Raw genomic sequence first — 17641 nt, 5'->3', positions numbered from 1 at the left:
AAAGATTCCCCAAATTCCTATGTCTATGCTAAATTCAATTCCATGATTCAGATAAATGTTCTTCAGAGGGATGACCATGGAGGACTCAACTTCCATCACCTATCACATTTTTCAGTCTCTATACATAATTTCTTAAAATTGAAAAATAGGAACTGATAAGTAGAAAAGTTTATATTTAATTCTATTATTCAGAAATCCATTAATTAAGTACATTGGCTAAAGGGTTTTGGTTAATCAAGGCTTTTTCCAAATGTGAAAATGAAGATAATCTTTAGAACAGTTTATTAATCTGACCAGTAAAAATGGAAATAGGACTCAAAACTTACCGGATAGCATATGTAGAAGCTGTAATCATGAGGAAAAGTACCAGTACCAAGCAGACCCCTGTCAGGCCAGGAACTATAAAAATGGACAAAAGTACATTTTAAGTTACATCATACTGAGAAAAAAGAACAAGGAATTATTACCTTACAATCCAAAGTGCTGTGCCGCTCTGTGGGAAGCACAAGCCAATCACTTATACCTCCTCAAACAAGACTTTTGCTAATTATCACAGTTTCAAAGCACTTAAGACAAAACAAACTTTTTGCTCCCTTTAACCAGAGTTTATTCTATATAATACTGAATATTCATTCATATAAGTGAATGTGTTCAACATTTTCACCTCTACAGGTACATAGCTTACAAAATCAGTAATCAATGCAAACCAACCGAGTTAACACTCAACATTCTACGATTTTGGTTTTCCCCCTCACAGTATTAAATCTTCCCTTTTCATTCCTTTTAGTCTAACTTATATGTCCTCCAAACTCAATTACAAATAATTGTTTATGGTCTTCACTACCTGGAACAATTTAGAAGAAAAAAAACCACACACGATCAAAAACCTTCTAAGATCCTTATTAAGGAATTAAAAAAAAAATGAGAGTTAGACTTTTCCTAGACCCTTGAATACTCACTCTTTCCTTCTCACTTTTCCCAACACAAAGATTAAAAATCTACTGAAACTTTCCCTTTCCTGACATTCCTAATTCAAATCATCTCCACTCTCTACTTCTTTCTCAAACATTCTTCATTTCTTCCAGGTGAGTGCTCACTTCTTAGGGGTAAGAAAAAAAGGGAAGAAAAAAACCCAACAAAACAACACAGCAAACAACTAACTAACTAAATTAGCTAACACTAAAAGTATTAAAGGAGTTCTGGTGGCCTAGCGATAAGAAGCTGCGTTGCAAACCCAAAAGTATTTGCTTCAAATCCCACCAGCTGCTCTGTGGTGGAAGGATGGACAATCTTTTCCTGTGCGATTAACTGCCTCTGGAAACCAATCACAGGATCAGCTATGGGTCAATTCTAACTCAAAGGTACACAATAGCAACAAAGTACTAAAGGAAAAGAAAATGTGTTATTTAAGTTGACTAGAGAGTTCTAGCATTCTATTCGGTAGCACGTTGTGCTGCTAAAGCAAAGGTCAACTTTGGCAGTTCAAATGCAACAGCTTTCCTGAAGTAGAAAGATGAGTAATCTCCTATGTGATTTAAAGTCTCGGAAAACAAATGGAAAGCCAGTTATAAGTCAGTTCATACTTGACAGTAATGAGACATAACCTAGCCATTTACCTAAGAAAAACACAGCATGTGATCAAACACAGTTTTACTCAAGAATGTTTCCAGTCATGTTAAGAAAAATTACAAATAATTCAAGTCATCACCAACAGACAAATGTAGAAACCATCAGGAAGATTCACAAGTGGAAAACAAACAATAAACTGATGATATACATGTATCAATATAAATGAATCACTAAATAATTGGTGTTAGGTGCTGTTGAGTTGAATATGACCTTACAAACAACAGGTGTGAACCCTTTCCCATCCTGTGTCATCCTACCAATCTCTGACATACACAAGCTCATTGTGGCAGACACTGAGATACTGTGTCTATCCGTGTGGTTGAGGGTCTTCATCTATTTTGCCGTCCCTCTACTTTTCAAAGCATGATGTTGTTCTCTAAGGAATAGCCTCTCCCAACAACATGCCCTAATATGTGAGACAAAACTTTATCATCTTTGCCTCCAAGGAGCACTCTGTCTGCACCTTGACCAACGCATATCTGTTTGTTCTTTTAGCAGTCCATGACTCAATACTCTTCTCCAACACTACAGCTTGAAGGCATCAATTCTTCTTTTGTCATCTTTATTCATTGAGGAGCTCTCAGAAGAATTGCAAGTGAATGAAAAGACTATGTCCCGAATCAGGTGCACTTTAGTCCTTAAACCACCATCATTGCTCCTCAGTAATTTGACGAGGTACATAATTATAGATTTTCCCAGTGAAATGAGTCTCCTGATCTCCTGACTGACTTGATAATAAGGGTGTTGATTACGGATCCAAGTAAAATGAAGTTGTTGGCAGTTTCAATATTTTCTCAAACTATCATGCTATTTCTTATCCATCTAGGAATACTTTTCACATGAGCACAGTTAAACATTCTAAGATTCCCATTTTTCTGTATATCAGTCATAATTTGTTATGATCCACACAGCCAAATGCCTTTATATAGACATTATTCTGGTATTCTTTGCTGTATTCTTTGATCTTCTGCAGTAAACATTCAAGTTTTCCTCACTTTCAGCAAGCAAGGTTGTGTCATCTACATAACATAAATTATAGATGAGTTCTCAGCACACAGATTGAATAGGTATGGAGAGAGGATACAATGCTGATGTATGTCTTTTTAATTTTAAATCCTTGCTCTGTTCACACAAATGCCTCTTTTTTCTAGGTGTAGATTTCACATGAGCACATTTAAGTGTTCTGGGGTTCCCATTCTTCTCAATATTAGTCATAATGTGTTATGATCTACACAGTCAAATGCCTTTACACAGTCAATAATCACAAATAAACATTCTTCTGGTATTTTTGCTTTCAGCCAGGATCTATCTGACATCAGCACTGATATTCTAGGTGTCATGGCCTCTTCTAAATCCAGCTTGAACTTTTGGCAGTTCTCTATCTATGTGCTGGTCTGCTGTTATTGTTGTGTGCCGCTGAGTTGACTCCGACTCATAGTGACTCTATGTACAACTGATCTGAGACTTGCTCTATCTTGAGCCAATTTCATTGTCTCTGATACACATACCCCCATTATCCCAGTCACTGAGTCAGTCCATCCAAGCATTAAGGACCCTCTCCAAGGACTGGTTTCTCCTTACAATATGCCCAAAGTATGTCAGATAGAGCTTCAGAATGCTTGCCTCCAAGGAGCAACCTGTTTTCACCTTCTGCAGGACAAACCTGTTCTTTTAGCAGTTCATAGTATATTCAATACTCCTCTCTAGCACCACAACTCAAAGGTATTGATTTTTCTTCTGCCATCCTTATTCAATGTCCATCTCTCTGATGCACAGCAAGTAATTGGGAAGATCACAGCCTGGATCAGGTGCACCTTAATCTTTAGACAGACATCATTACTCTTCAGGAAAGTAATTACTCTTTAGTAGAGGTCCCTAACAGCAGATTTCCCAACACAATTCTTCTTTTGCTTTCCTGGCTGCCAGTACCAAGAGTGGTGATTGTGACGCCACGCAAGCTAAATCTGTTAACAACCTCAATCTCTTCACTGTTACAATGCTGCCAATTAGCCCAGTGGTTAGAATTATTGTTTTCTTGATGTTGAACTTCAATCCATATTGAAAGCTGCAGTCTTTGATTTTCTGCAGTGAATGCCTCAGGTCCTCCTCAGTTTCAGCAAGCAAGGTTGTGTCATCTGCATAATTCAAGTTGTTGATGAATCTTCTTCCAATCATGATGCTACATTCCTCCATATAGAGCCCAGCCTCCCAGCTGATCTGTTCTGCATATAGATAGAAAAAGTATGAAGATATGATGCATCCCTGGTGTACACCTTTAGTGATTTCGAACCATAAAGTGTCTCCTTGCTCTATTCTCATTATTGCCTCCTGCTCCATGTGTAGATTTCCCATGGCCACCATTAAGTGTGCTGGAATTCCCATTCTTCTACTATTCTAGCGATGTTTTTAATGATCTTCAGCAGTATTATGCTGGCATGTGCTATCAGGATATTTTTTTATAACTTCCACATTCTGTTAGATCATCTTTCTTGGGAACAGGAACAAAAACTTCTCTCTTCCAGTCAGGCAGCTGTCCTCCAAATTTCCTAGCAAATCATTGGGAAGAATGAAAAACAAAACAAAAAAAACATGGGAGCTCTGGTGATTTATGGTAAGGAATTGTGCTTATAAAGATATAAAGATGTGTAATATCTTCCCCTTTTATTTACGGCTTCTGAAAACCCACTGGAGGGTCAGCTATAGTTTGGTTCCAACTCAAGAGTACACAACAACAATTTTTCCTAAAAGTTTGCTTATTATCTTTATTCTGGTGATACTGTCAAATGTCAACATTATTAATGCTGGTGGGTGCCACTGAGTCCACTATAACTCGAAGATTCTCTTTTTTATAAAGTCTCTCTGTGTTTGTGTGTGTATCTAAACTGATAAAACTGCATATTATAAATATACATAGTTTAAAAAAATTCCACAAAACAATTGTCTAAAAATCTGAACTGACTCATAGTGGATCAAGTCAAAAGTGACTCATAGCTGATACACCATTAAGTATTCAGCTGTAAACCATACAGCAGGAGACGGCTGGCCAACCTTCTTTCCACAAAGCACTGAGTGGATTTGAACACACAGAAAGGTGTCACATTTGGATTAACAATGAAACTAGCTATGGATTATAGCTCAATACATTTAAGGGAAACATAGGTAGGAGGTATCAATCTCTCTGTTTCCAAGATATAAAAAGTTAATTTGACCAAGCAGAATTACAGCATTTCAAATTACTCTTTCAGTGTGAAATTTCTGGTTGGAGGAGACGTGCTGTAAGTTTATTCGGCCTTTATTAATATTCTACTCTGTCTACACGCAAAATGACTGACATGGTTCGGAATGTGTCAGAATTAGTTATAGAATGTCGGCAAATAACTTCATCTGAAAGATCCTTAACAAAACAGAACTGCCATTTTCAAAGCAATATATTTGGAACACTAATTCATAAGATTAATTTCTATTACTTAAGAATGTTTTATGCATTTTTCTAGAGTCACAAGACACAGTATTATACTTGAAAAAGCAGTAAGATCAGAAAAACATTTTAAACTTAAAATTTTCTCAAACTTATTTGACTAGGGAATTTCTTTCTGAGAATAAAGCACACTGGAGAGATCCTGATGTGGTCAAAAGAGTTGACTTAGATCACTTGAAAATGAACAGAAATCCCAGAAAAGTCAACCAAAAACCAGTATATCCATTGTGGTCAAGCTGATTCCAACTAATAGTGACTTTCTCAAATTTCTGAGACTGTAAGTCTTTATGGAAGGAGATTGTCCATCCATCTCCGGCAGAGGTGCTGGCAGAGTCACTGCTAAAAAACAAGCCAGTTTGGGTATCTTTAGTTCAGTTAATTCTCAGTATATTCTCCTCCAAGGTCCTTGTATAGAACAAATAGTTTGTTCTTGGCTACTGGATGGAAATTCTGAAGCTTGAACCCACCTTACAATGTCATAGAAGCAAGGCAAGTAATCTATGCCTATGGACATTACAGTCAAGAACACTTTTTGGAGGAACTCTATAAACACACAGCGACCCCAGGAATTGGAACTAACATGACAACAAAAGGGATTTGTTTGTTTATTATGACACATAGAGCCCTGAGCAGTGAAAAGTGGTTAAGGTGTCTGGCAGCTAAGCCAAAGATTAGAGATCCAAGTCAACCTACAGGAGCCTCAAAAAGAGAGCTGGTGATCTACTTCCCAATACTCTGCCACTAAAGACCTCACTGTCGTCAAGCTGGTACTGACTCATATCTGACCTTCAGAGGGTTTCTGAAGCTGTACATAGTACAAGAAGAGACAGCCACTATTGCTCCTGTCACCAGTGTAGTGGTTTATTCAAAATGTCTTTCCTAGCCATTGATTAACTGTCTGTTTTGTGCTGAAGGATTTATTGTATTAAGGAGATAGGATTAGAGTGAGATACCATGCCCCACCTTATTAGAAGCTTCTATAAGCCCATGAGAACTAAATGCTAGTTCTCTTTTTTGGCACACCCTCTTTCTAGCTACACTGCAACTGATAGTCAACAACACTCATCAAACTCTGCAGCACTCTGGCCTGGATCATGTACAGTCACATGAATCACTCATATGATGGATCTGAGTCTCCTAAAGACCTTCCAGTGAAACACCGAACTCAAAGAGTGGGGAACTGAATGGAGAGAATGTTGATGTTGGAAATCATGAAATTCTAGAAGATCAAACATCTGGGACACTGTTGACTCTGTCCTTCTTGTAATTGGTTTGCTAGTGATTTAAGCAGAATGAATTATGAATGCAAGTAGGGAGGCTGAGCCTTCAAGTTAGAAGTATAACACCTTATAGACAACAAACATCACCTTAATGACCTCCTATAGCAGTTCTACTTTGACATACATGGGGTCACCATAAGTTACTTCTGACTCAACAGAAAATGTTTTCTTGTTTGTTTTTCTTCATTGTTTACTATACACATTCCAAGAATTAGGAAGCACAAGTTAGAGACCTTCAAGCTAGTTGAATCTCACTAGGAAAACTTACTTGGACAAACTAGGTATACATTGATATGCCTGTGAATTTTTTAAGCCTTTCAAGGTGCAAGGTTCAATCAATACATGTTTCTGTAGAAAAACTCATGTTTGTATGTTTATGCTCACTAATTTTTACTATGAATATTAGGCTAATTAATGAGCCTTTTTAGTGAATCAAGGTACTGTAATGTCACATTTGTAATGGGTTCCAGTGTGTCGGAAAGTATGATATGGCACAGTATAGGACAAGGCCGAGATCTGTTGATCATAGGGTCGCTATGGGTCGTACTCAACTTGAAAGCACCTAACAACACTCCCATTTCCAGATGAACCTGATCATTTCTACCCACACTGAGATGTGGTGAGGAATATATACCAACTTGTATTCATTATCTTGTTCTTTGTTGCATATCAGAAAGATAATTATATTACTTAAAAATGTTTCCTAATTGAAACTGGAAACGACATTTTATTCTCCTCATACATAGCACTATCTAATTTGGATATCTGTAAAAAACATTTTTACATTACTATTTAGATGATCACATCTATTTACTAATTTCATAAAGTCCCAACTGGGATGTTTCTAGCTTTTACTACACAAATTAGTCTAATTACCATATTCCATACCATTTGTACCATTATAGGCTTCACTTTCTATATTATAGTCTTATTTTCTAAGTTACAGACTACATTGAAAATTCTTAAAATGAGAGAATTAAGGCTATATATCATTAACCAAACTAAACATAAAAAAATGTTTAGTACTAAAAATATTCTCTAAAACATATAAATCAATTTTTTCATCAAAAATTCAATTTTTATTGGGTCCTGTGAGAAAATTCAAAGATAACTACAGAATTGTTTATTAACAAAAAATGCATTAGTAATGAAACGTCGTCTGACATACTTTGGGCTTGTTGCAAGGAGGGACTGGTCCTTGGAGAGGGACATCATGTTTGGGAGACTGAAGGGACGATGCAGGAGAGGAAGACCCTCAATGAAATGGATCAATTCTGTGATTGGGGTGTTGGGAATGAGTGAGTCTGAGACAGTGAGGTTGGTACAGGACAGAGCAGCATTTAGGGCTCTTGTACATGGGGTCGCTCAACAACACATAACAACAACAACAATGCAAGCTAAGTTAGGGACATTTGTGGAAAATAACACCTCCTCACCCATTACAGTCCTTATATCTGGGCAGATTTAAGAAGAGTCAACTTATTTTTTAACTAAAACTCAACACATTTCCATTGAATTAGAGCCAACTCATAGTAGACTCTCTCCCACTCCTGCCTAATCAGATTTCCAAAGGCGGTAAATTACACAGGAGGAGGTTGCTCATCTTTCTTACATGGCACTGATGGTGTATGTTAACCACAAGAGGTGACACTTCTGGATTAGCAGTGCAACTTTGTATTGACTATGCCATCAGAAGCCCCATAAATAACCATGACCTATGCCAGAGAAGTCTACTATAAAGTGGAAGAAGATAATTTAATCCAAAATGTGTTCTTATAAAGTAGGACTAGGAACTTAGGAGGAAAAACTAGCTCTGCCTTGTAGAAACGATGCAGTTTATGCAGGATGGGGCACATCAGCTGAGACATAACAGGGAAACCAGAGTAGACAGGCCAGGAAAATGGAATAAGATGAGATACTTAAGTAGGAATAAACAGTAGCTTCCAGAGTTCATATTCTCAGGCTCCACTCTAGATCATCTCTAGGAAGGAGTCAAAGATATTTGGGTTGAAAGAAAATTCCTTTCCATTCAGAGCAACACTGCAGGACAGAGAAGAACTGACAAGAGATTTTCTTTATGGAAGTAGACTGCCTCATTCTTCTCTCCCAGAGCAATTGTTTAAATCAAACTGGCAACTTTTGTTTAACATGCTAATTAATGCCTAAACCCCAATATCATCAAAATTATCTATATAAAACTCAAACTCTAAAAAAGAAAAACCAACCACAAAATATCAAACTCTGACAGTGGGTTGAAATCAACTCAAGTATAGCAGACCCACTTATGGATTTTCAGGAGGCTATAAATGACATAAAAGAGATGGCTCATTGTTCACTCTCAGAGATGCCTGTGCACTTGAACCACCTGAGATGCACTGCCTTGGGGTTCGCAGCATAACTTCCTAAGGACGATGCCACCAGAGCTCCCTACATAGCATTATGAATTATACTCAATGCCTTCATGTGGTATCTTCATCATAAATTTTTTTCATCTTTTTAATCAAAACTTCTTAAATATTATAAATGTTTCAAACATTCAAATAAACTTTATACTATAAGAAATAATGCTAAACCAATATTCTTGTTTATTTCTTTCTGATGATTATATATAAACCAAAAAAAAATGCATTGATTCATACATAAGGTTTTGTTTTTCTGCCTTTCCTCCCTTCTCTTTCGTATCCAGTGAAAAACAGGAGGCTTAAGCAAAAACATGTTTTCAATGAGCACATTTCTAAGTAAAACCAAATCATATTCCCAAAGAGAACACTGTGAAATACTTTAGTTATGTTGTTATGTACTGTCAAGTAGAAACCAACATAAGTGACTCTCCAGTGGGTTTTCAGACGCAGTAAATCACATGCATACGATCAAAGACTACAGCCTTTAAATGGATTACATTTCAACATCAAGATGACTAAAATCCTCACCATTAGGCCACTAGGCAACATTATGACAAATAGAGAAAAGACTGGAGTTGTCGACGATTTCATTTTCCTAGGATGAAATCAAACCATCTTAACATCAGCAGTCAAGAAATCAAAAGATGTATTACATTGGGTAAATCTGTTGTCAAGAACCTTTTTAAGGCTTAACAATGGCAATATAAAAGACTAATAGCATTGATTCAAGCCATGGTCTTTTCAATTACTTGTTAAGCATCTAAACGTTGGACAAAAAGTAAGGATGATAGAAAAGGAATTGATCACTTTAGCCTGTGGTTCTGGAGAAGAATGATGAATATCAGATATTCCATGTGCTGCCAAGAGAACAAACTGTCTTATAGAAAGTGCAGCCAGAATGTTCCTTGGAGGCAAAGATGGTCAAGATTCATCTCACATATTTTGGGCATGTTATTTTAGCAGGGGCCAGTACTTAGAGAAGGACAGCAGGCTTGGAAAGGTGGAAAGTCAGCAAAAGAGGGAAAGACCTTCAAAGAAACGGACTGACACACTGACTGTAACAACGGGCTCAAGAATATCAGAGATTATGAGGTTGGCATTGATAGGGCATTGCTCAGATTCATGCTCTTTGGTTTACTCTGAGTCATAGTTGGCCTGACAGTACCTAACAACAAAAAAATTACAAGGGAGAAGACTGCCCAATTTAAGTGACAAGTACTATGTATCAAGATATAAAAATGAAATATATTTTCTAAATCTAAATATACAGTTTGTGACACAGATGGGAGAAGCAAAAATTTTATTTTCTGCAAAAATTTTCTGGAAAAATTTTATCATGAAACTTATCAGAAGAAGAAAAACAACATATAAAATAGGGAAATGCATCAGTTCTGTCTCCAATTCTGATCCAGTTATTTATGACAAACCTTTTCAACTAGCCAATTATCCTTGTTCCTGAAAGATGTGCTAAAGATTTCTAACATGTAGCCTTCTTCCTTCATTACTCTAAATATTAAGCTTGAGAAAGATAAAGACTGTTTGTAAAAATTATACTAATATCAGAGAAAAAAATTGGTTTGTTCAAATGTGTTCTAACAAATTAACAGTCTAGACTGAGATTTCATGGACAAAATGCTTGAGAAGGAAAAATAACTTGCAAATAAAAGAGAAATTATTTCAAAAATACATTATTTCATGATTGTGTTTCTCCTCTACTGTTTAAATATAAAATGTTACAGGCTTCATGATCACAAACCATCTTACTAAATTATTGAATAATGACAATTACATTGATACCTGGGAAACTCTGGTGGCACAGTCCATAAGGAATTAAGGTATTAACTCACACATAATGCCTCTCCTGAGGTTCAAATCCACCAGAAGCTCCTTAGAAGAAAGCCAATGTCTTCTCATGCAATTTTCAGCCTCACAAACCCAATGAAGGGTCACCTGAATTGTTTCCAATTGATAGCAAAGAATTACAATGATAGTCAAAGTGTTTGCTTATCCTCCAACATCTTAGTGTTTTTTCCAATTATACATGAACCCAAAATACGTATCACAGAACTAATTACAAGGCTGGACCTCAACAGGTATTCACTCACTTGTTCCCTGAAACTGAGTAAAAAACAACTTATAGCTGACCCTCCAGCAGGTTTCTAGAAATAAATCAAATGGGAAAAGATTGCCCATCTGGCACACGGCTTTATATTGTTTTCAAAAGAATGACATACGAAAGGGAAGTGCTTATGTTCATTTTTTACTCTTTATTCTAACCTCAATGGATTGCTTTCAACTACAGTTTTATTGCATCCTTTTACTTGATCCCAAATAGTAGTTCTGTTATGATAAATTACCATTATATTCTAACACACCTGTAATTATCATAGAACTTGAAGATTTTTAGCTAAGTTAGTTACTCAATTTGCTGAATGTTCAAAGTGAGCAATTATTAGCAACTTACCAGTTGTGAAGAGAAGCTTTCTAGGATCCTGAAACGGGGGGGGGGGGGGAGAGAATAAGCTGAATATTAAATCATGGATGATATATGTAATTCTACAAGTATATTGCAGGATGTAAGAACAATACAGTGTGACATTTAGATATTGTTCTGTCTGTAGAAATGGGAAGTTTAAGTTTCAAAGATTTTTAAATGTTAGAGAATAATTACAAGAAATACAAAATCCAACACAGAGAAATCTACCATCTACAAAAGACAGAGTGCTAAATGAGAGGTCACGAAAGGCCCAAAGGTTTGGGTTTGATCCTAATGACTGCTTAAAAAGTACTGGCAGTGGTTTTAAGGCTACAAATCCTAAGATTTGTTGACATCATAGGTGTAATGGGAATAGGTGTGTCGGAGGCAATAAGATTGACAGGGGATAAAGCAGGGTTTAGGACTGTTGTACATAGGGTCGCTATGAGTCACAGACAACTTGATAACACATAACAACAAGAACAACATTCACTATAATTGCAAACTGAGTACATAAGGCCTCAAGACAGGAGGTTCACGGATAACAAAACATGTGAAAAGGTTTGTAGTCACTAGATTTAGTCCTAAGAAGACTGAGACCTTATTCTCTATTGTCACATGTAGTGAAAAATTATGAGGATACTCAAAGTGAGTATGATTCCTACTACTTGCAAATAGAAAACATTTATATTGTTATTACGTTATTTTAATTTAATTATATATTTTGTTTTCATGGCTTAAGGTCAATTTACTTTATTTCAACTGGGAAATACTGTTCTAGTCTTATAGAACTGTGGATTTCGTTATTCATCCTCACAGTGTTACCACTGCAGAACTTCTGAATTCCTTTCTTATTTCTCCAATGAATATATGGTCAGCTCAGTTTATATATTGATTTTTGTTGTTGTTTTGTATGACTGAGTCAAAGGTCACCCATAGCTGATCCTCTGGTGGGTTTTCAGAGGCAGTTAATTACATGGGAGGAGACTGCCCATCCTTCTCCTGCAGAGTGGCTGGGAGTTTTGAACAACGTGCCTTTGGGTTTAATTAAGAATTGATTTATATGGTATAATTTCAGAATCCTTGAATAGACTTCTGTCCATGAAAGCTCCGCTCTTGTCTCAGGTAAAAAGACTTATTTTAAACCCCTTGAATTAAAAACATGGCTGTGGGGTAAGCTGGAAAAAACTGTTCAATAATAAAACAGTATAAGACAGGTTGAATGAAGGGCAATATGAGAAATATGAACAGTTACAGAAATTTAAAAAAAAAGCAATTAGTGTTGTCAGAGTAGAAAAATGGCTTCATAAATTGTAAGAAACCACAGAATTAGGCCACTAAAATGCACAACAGATAAAATTTGAAAGGTGAATCACCACAGATCAAGTAAAAAGCATTAGGCAAGAATAGTAACTTGCATAGAACAAATTCATCTTTTCCAAGGTATTTCATAATGTGTATATTTAGATATCTGATGGTATAATGGTCAAGTGTTCAACTGCTAAGAGAATGGTCAACAGTTTACATTGTTTACCTGTTCTATGGGAAAAGAGACTGGTGATGTGTTCCCATAAAGACTGCAAGCTAGGGAACTATGGACAGATCTATTCTGTCATATGAGGGTCAACACAAGGCAGAATCTACTCTGAAGAACACAATGAACAAATTTATAAAAGGAACTCAGATGGTGCAGTGATTAAGTGGTCGGTACCAAGCAAAAGTCAATGGTCCTAACCTACTAGTTGTTTCATAGTAAAAGGACGTGGTGGTCCTGGGCACCCATGAGGTAGTTCTACTCTATTGTATAGAATTATCAACCTGATAGGACCTAGCACGTAAGGGTGTGTTCATTTGTGGATTTATATAATTTATTTTTTCTCTTCACCTAAACACTATCTGATAATAAAGGTATAGTAGCAAAAAAAAGAGAAAAAAGGAAGAAGAGTAAAGGGAACGGGGGGGAAGAAAATACAAGTTAATACAATTCATCACTATTCACCTTCTATAAAACTGTCATAAATTTTAAAGGGAAAAACAGAGAGAAGAGACACACACATAGGCATTCCCATATACTACTGGCTAAAGTCTATAAAATGGTGATGACTTTTTGGATCATAACTATGCAATGTCTACTAAAGTTAATTTCAGAACATAAAGTCTCATTTTATGAATTTATCTTACAGAAATACTATTGGAAGTATACAAAGAAGTAAGTTTACTGTAATGTGGTTTATAAAAAAAATAGAGTCAGCCCCAGTATCTGGAAATAAGGAAGATATTTTTAAAATTATAACATAGGCACAAAAACAAAAATACATGAGATGGGGGGAAAGAATGAGGAAAGAAATATTCCAGGTTAAAAAATCACGAAACACACTGCAGAGAAATATGGTTTATAAAATACCAATAAAATTATCTTAGAAGAAAATATATAACCTGTGTCTATCAATGGAAGAAAGAATAAGGATAGCTCTACATTTTTAACTTCACGTTCTTGATCTTGCATTACTCTTGAAATAAAATAGTTAGAATATCTGAAAGTTCTAAGAAATCTAAACATTTTGAGTCACAGTGAATCTCCATCTCATGTACTTTGGGTATGTTGCCAGGAGGGGACCAGACCTTGGAAAAAGATATTATGCTGGGAAACGCAGAGGGTAAGAGGAGAAGAGGAAGATCCTCAACAAGCCAGACTGACAGAGACTTTAACAATAAGGTCAAGCATATCAGAGATCATGAGGATGTGGCGAAGACTTTCATGGGCAAGGTCATATCTGTTGTTAATAGTTAATGAGTTATAGTTGACTTGATAGGACCTAACAACAGCAACAAAGCAAAACTGATCTACATTCAAAGAATATAACTACTCATGTTATTAAAGGTTTGAAAACAAAAGGAAAAGCAAAGAAATAAATTATATGGAAAAGGCAGGAATCAATAATCAAAAGATAACTGAGTAGTGGGGGGAGGCAGAGAAAGGCAAAGAGCAGTGGTAACACTGGATCTAAAATCCTTACCTGTGGAGAGTTTCCACGGGCTGGAGTTGGACTTTTTAATTGATGCTCCAACAATTAACTGGTAAATTCTCTAAAATATCATAGCTACACTCCACCAGAGACCATTTAAATCATATGGTTGCTTTTGAAAACCACCAGTTAAATCAAAGAAAATAGTAATCACTGCTAGCCACTTTCATTTCATGATTTGTTTGTTTTTTAATATTCATTCTTCTGTTCTGTGTTGAGAGATAGTCTAAATGCAGTATTATGGCAACATTAACCTAGATAACACTGATGGCAAGTGGAAGAAAGAATGGAGTGGAGAAAGATGGACAGGAATATTCTTCACTAACAGACTGTGTCAACAGAATGGTTCTGATCAAATAAGATGCTACACTGAGCTCTTTGGTTATAGACAGACTCTCGAGCTTAGGAAGCCAAGATGGGATGTGGACAACACGAAAGTACCAAACAAAAGAGATCTGCCCAGGTTTGTTTATCAGGCTTTGACCCAGCACCTTGCACATACTATTGGCTTTCATTGGTCACATTTTATAGACCGTAAATCAGCTATCACTTTTTTAGTATCCAGCTCAAAATAACATCTTTCAAAATACAAAAAATTGAAATGAATCATGAAAACTCAGTATTATTTCTTTTAAAAATAAAATAAACTGATTTGTCCAGGATCTACAATTTATCACCTTGCCCTCATAAACACACAGTATTTGAGTTATTATAGGACTTTTACCTCCTAATGGCACTTTCAACAGTCTCTGCTGCATGACAGAAGTTAGACAAAAGCTGTTGAAAGGCAGCAGGCAGTCCTGAGTGGCAACTATGTGAACAGGGTAGGATTAAAAAAAGCAGATACTCTAAACTCCCATTTTCAGCAGGAAAAACTATGAAATAGTAATTACCTATATTTTCGATTGAAAAGGAATAAAACTCAACTTGACAAGTGCATTTTAAAAGCACTTGAAAGGAGCAGTAAGGTACAAATTTTCTGTGAAAACTGCAGACCCTCATTAGTCATCCTGTGACAAATGAAAGGAAAATGGGAAGACAGAGTCCACCCACCTCATTTCGATATCTTGCTGCATTCAGTTCCACGAAATCCTCATTGTAGTTCACCGAGAAGTTGAAGGCATTCATCAGATGAGCAGCCACATGCACACCTACCGAGTCACATAAGTCAATAGGTGAGGTTTGAGGGTAAGGGGTCAGCTCCTCTCTCTAAGTAAATATAGAGTCCAACTCTGACAGCTGGAAGAATGAAGAACTAAAGAAAAGAGCGAGACTTCAGGTACCAAGCTATTTTAATATGGGTACGCTGGGTATTAGAATGTAGAGATATCCAAATTTGAAATCTAGAATGAAATAAACCAAGTAAGTAAGACACAGAAAATATTTTTAGAGAAACATGCATACACAGATCACATTCCTTAAACACAAATACACATGCATAGTAGTACATATGCATGTGGCTACTGAATATTTTAGATATTTTACTATCATTTTTTATGTTCCATCTTCAGTTTGCCATAGCTATGATAATACTATGTATTTTACACATTTCATTATCACACCTAGAATATGAAATCCTGGTGGTATAGTGTGTAACGTGCCAGGTTGCTAACTGTAAAGTTGCTTCTAATCCACCAGGTAGTCCAGGGAAAAGGATGGGCAATTTCCTCTTATAAAGATCTGTAGACTCTGAAACTTGATGGAGGGTTGTTAAGCATCTCAATCTATTCAAAAGCCTTAAGTACCTAGAGTATGGGTCACAGATTCAAGTCTATTATGTTAATAACACTTCAAGTGGTAAAATTTCAGGAAACTAATAATTACATTTTATGTAAGTCTGAGTTTTGATAACCTAATTGGTAGGCAGCTGTGCTGTCAATCCAAGGGCTTGTTGTTGTTATGTGCCATCAAGTCGACTGCAACTCATAGTGATCCTATGAACAATAGCTCTAACCCCTGCCCTATCCTGAGCCAATCTCACTGTTTCCAACACTCTTATCCCTATTACCCCAGTTACTGTGACAACTCATCTTATCCTGGGTCTTCCTCTCCTCCACTGACTCTCCACTCTTCCAACATGATATCCTTCTTGAAAGACTGATCCAAGAGGTTCAAAAGCAATCTCTTAGAGAATTTGCCATTATTTCTGAATTCTCCTGCAGAAAACACTTATATGGAAATTGTAGAGACATCCATGTGGGAAACATTTACCTTTTTTAAACAGATTTTATATTGAGAGTGATCTATGCTAGACAAGGGAGGAAGTATGTCAGATACTTTGCATGAATTATCTCCTTGAATTCTCAATAATGAGATGTGCTAGAATCAAACTTATTTTGCAGATTAGAAAAGGTAAAGAATGGTAACCTGGGCAGTCAGACAACTAGTGAGTGGAGGACTTCAAGGCTTTTTAACCAACTCTGAAACAGATATTCTTCTTTGGTAATATCACTATTTCATTTGCCTAGGTACTCTCCATTTGAACTAGAACATTTTGGACACAAAAGAGAGTAAAAAAATGCTCTGATTAAAAATAAAAAATAAAAAACACTCCACAAAACCATTTAGAGTGGATCAAGTAACAAATGTGCCCGAATTTTCTACTCCTTCTCCATTCCTAGTCTCTCACTTTCTATAACCTCAACCCAAGAATCTCTGGGTGACATATACAATTAAGGAATTCAGATGCTAAAGAAATATTTAGAGGGTCAAATCCACCTAGAAGCACTTTGAAAGATAGGTCTAGTGATCAGCTCCTAAAAACTAGCCACTAAAAAAGTCTACGTAGCACAAGTGTATTCTGACACACATGGCATAACCATGAGTCAGAAAGGATTCCAAGGCAAGTGGTGTGGTTTCTATTTTTAACCTTCTTTCATTAGTAATCCCTCATTCTGGGTCTCATCTCACCCTGGACCTTGTTCCTCTCTAATCTTGGACTGTACTAGAGTCATCATAATTCTGTTCTTGAACATCATCACATCTCTCCACTCTGGAGGTGAAGACTACAAGATGATACTCCGGGATAGCAAAGTACAGGTGTCTACTTCATCAATATTTTGCCATTCTGAAAAAGCAAAGAGTTTAACTTATTTTGTAATGGTGACACTGAAATATAACTGAATCAAAATTGTTGTGTTCTTGTTATTGTTATTTGCCATCGAGTCACCTGAAACTCATAGTGACCCTAAGTACAATAGCTCTGAAGTGCACTGTCCTGAGCCAATCTCACTGACACCAACACACCTACCCTCATTGCCCTAGTCACTGCCTCAAGCCATCTCATTCAGTGTCTTCTCCTCCTGTGCTGTCCCTCCACTCCTCCAAGCATGATGTCCTTCTCCAAGGAT

General features: G+C 36.5%; 1 protein-coding gene across 3 annotated transcripts in view; it reads right to left on the bottom strand.

The window, feature by feature from the left end:
- Positions 1-17641, bottom strand: part of NOX4 (NADPH oxidase 4) — a 264726-nt gene that overhangs the window by 166323 nt on the left and 80762 nt on the right. For all 3 annotated transcript variants that reach the window (XM_006895246.1, XM_006895247.1, XM_006895248.1), the window contains exons 5-7: positions 15345-15442; positions 11254-11281; positions 327-399 (exon numbers count right to left, since the gene is read on the bottom strand). In XM_006895246.1, coding sequence (XP_006895308.1) covers positions 327-399; positions 11254-11281; positions 15345-15442 — 199 coding nt within the window. The remainder of the gene's footprint in view (positions 1-326; positions 400-11253; positions 11282-15344; positions 15443-17641) is intronic.

Source organism: Elephantulus edwardii, unplaced genomic scaffold, assembly GCF_000299155.1.
Source record: "Elephantulus edwardii isolate Elephantulus edwardi_28Jun2011 unplaced genomic scaffold, EleEdw1.0 scaffold00163, whole genome shotgun sequence".
Lineage (NCBI taxonomy): Eukaryota > Metazoa > Chordata > Mammalia > Macroscelidea > Macroscelididae > Elephantulus > Elephantulus edwardii.
Note: the sequence above shows the minus strand (reverse complement) of the source record. Positions and strands in the feature narration are given on the sequence as shown.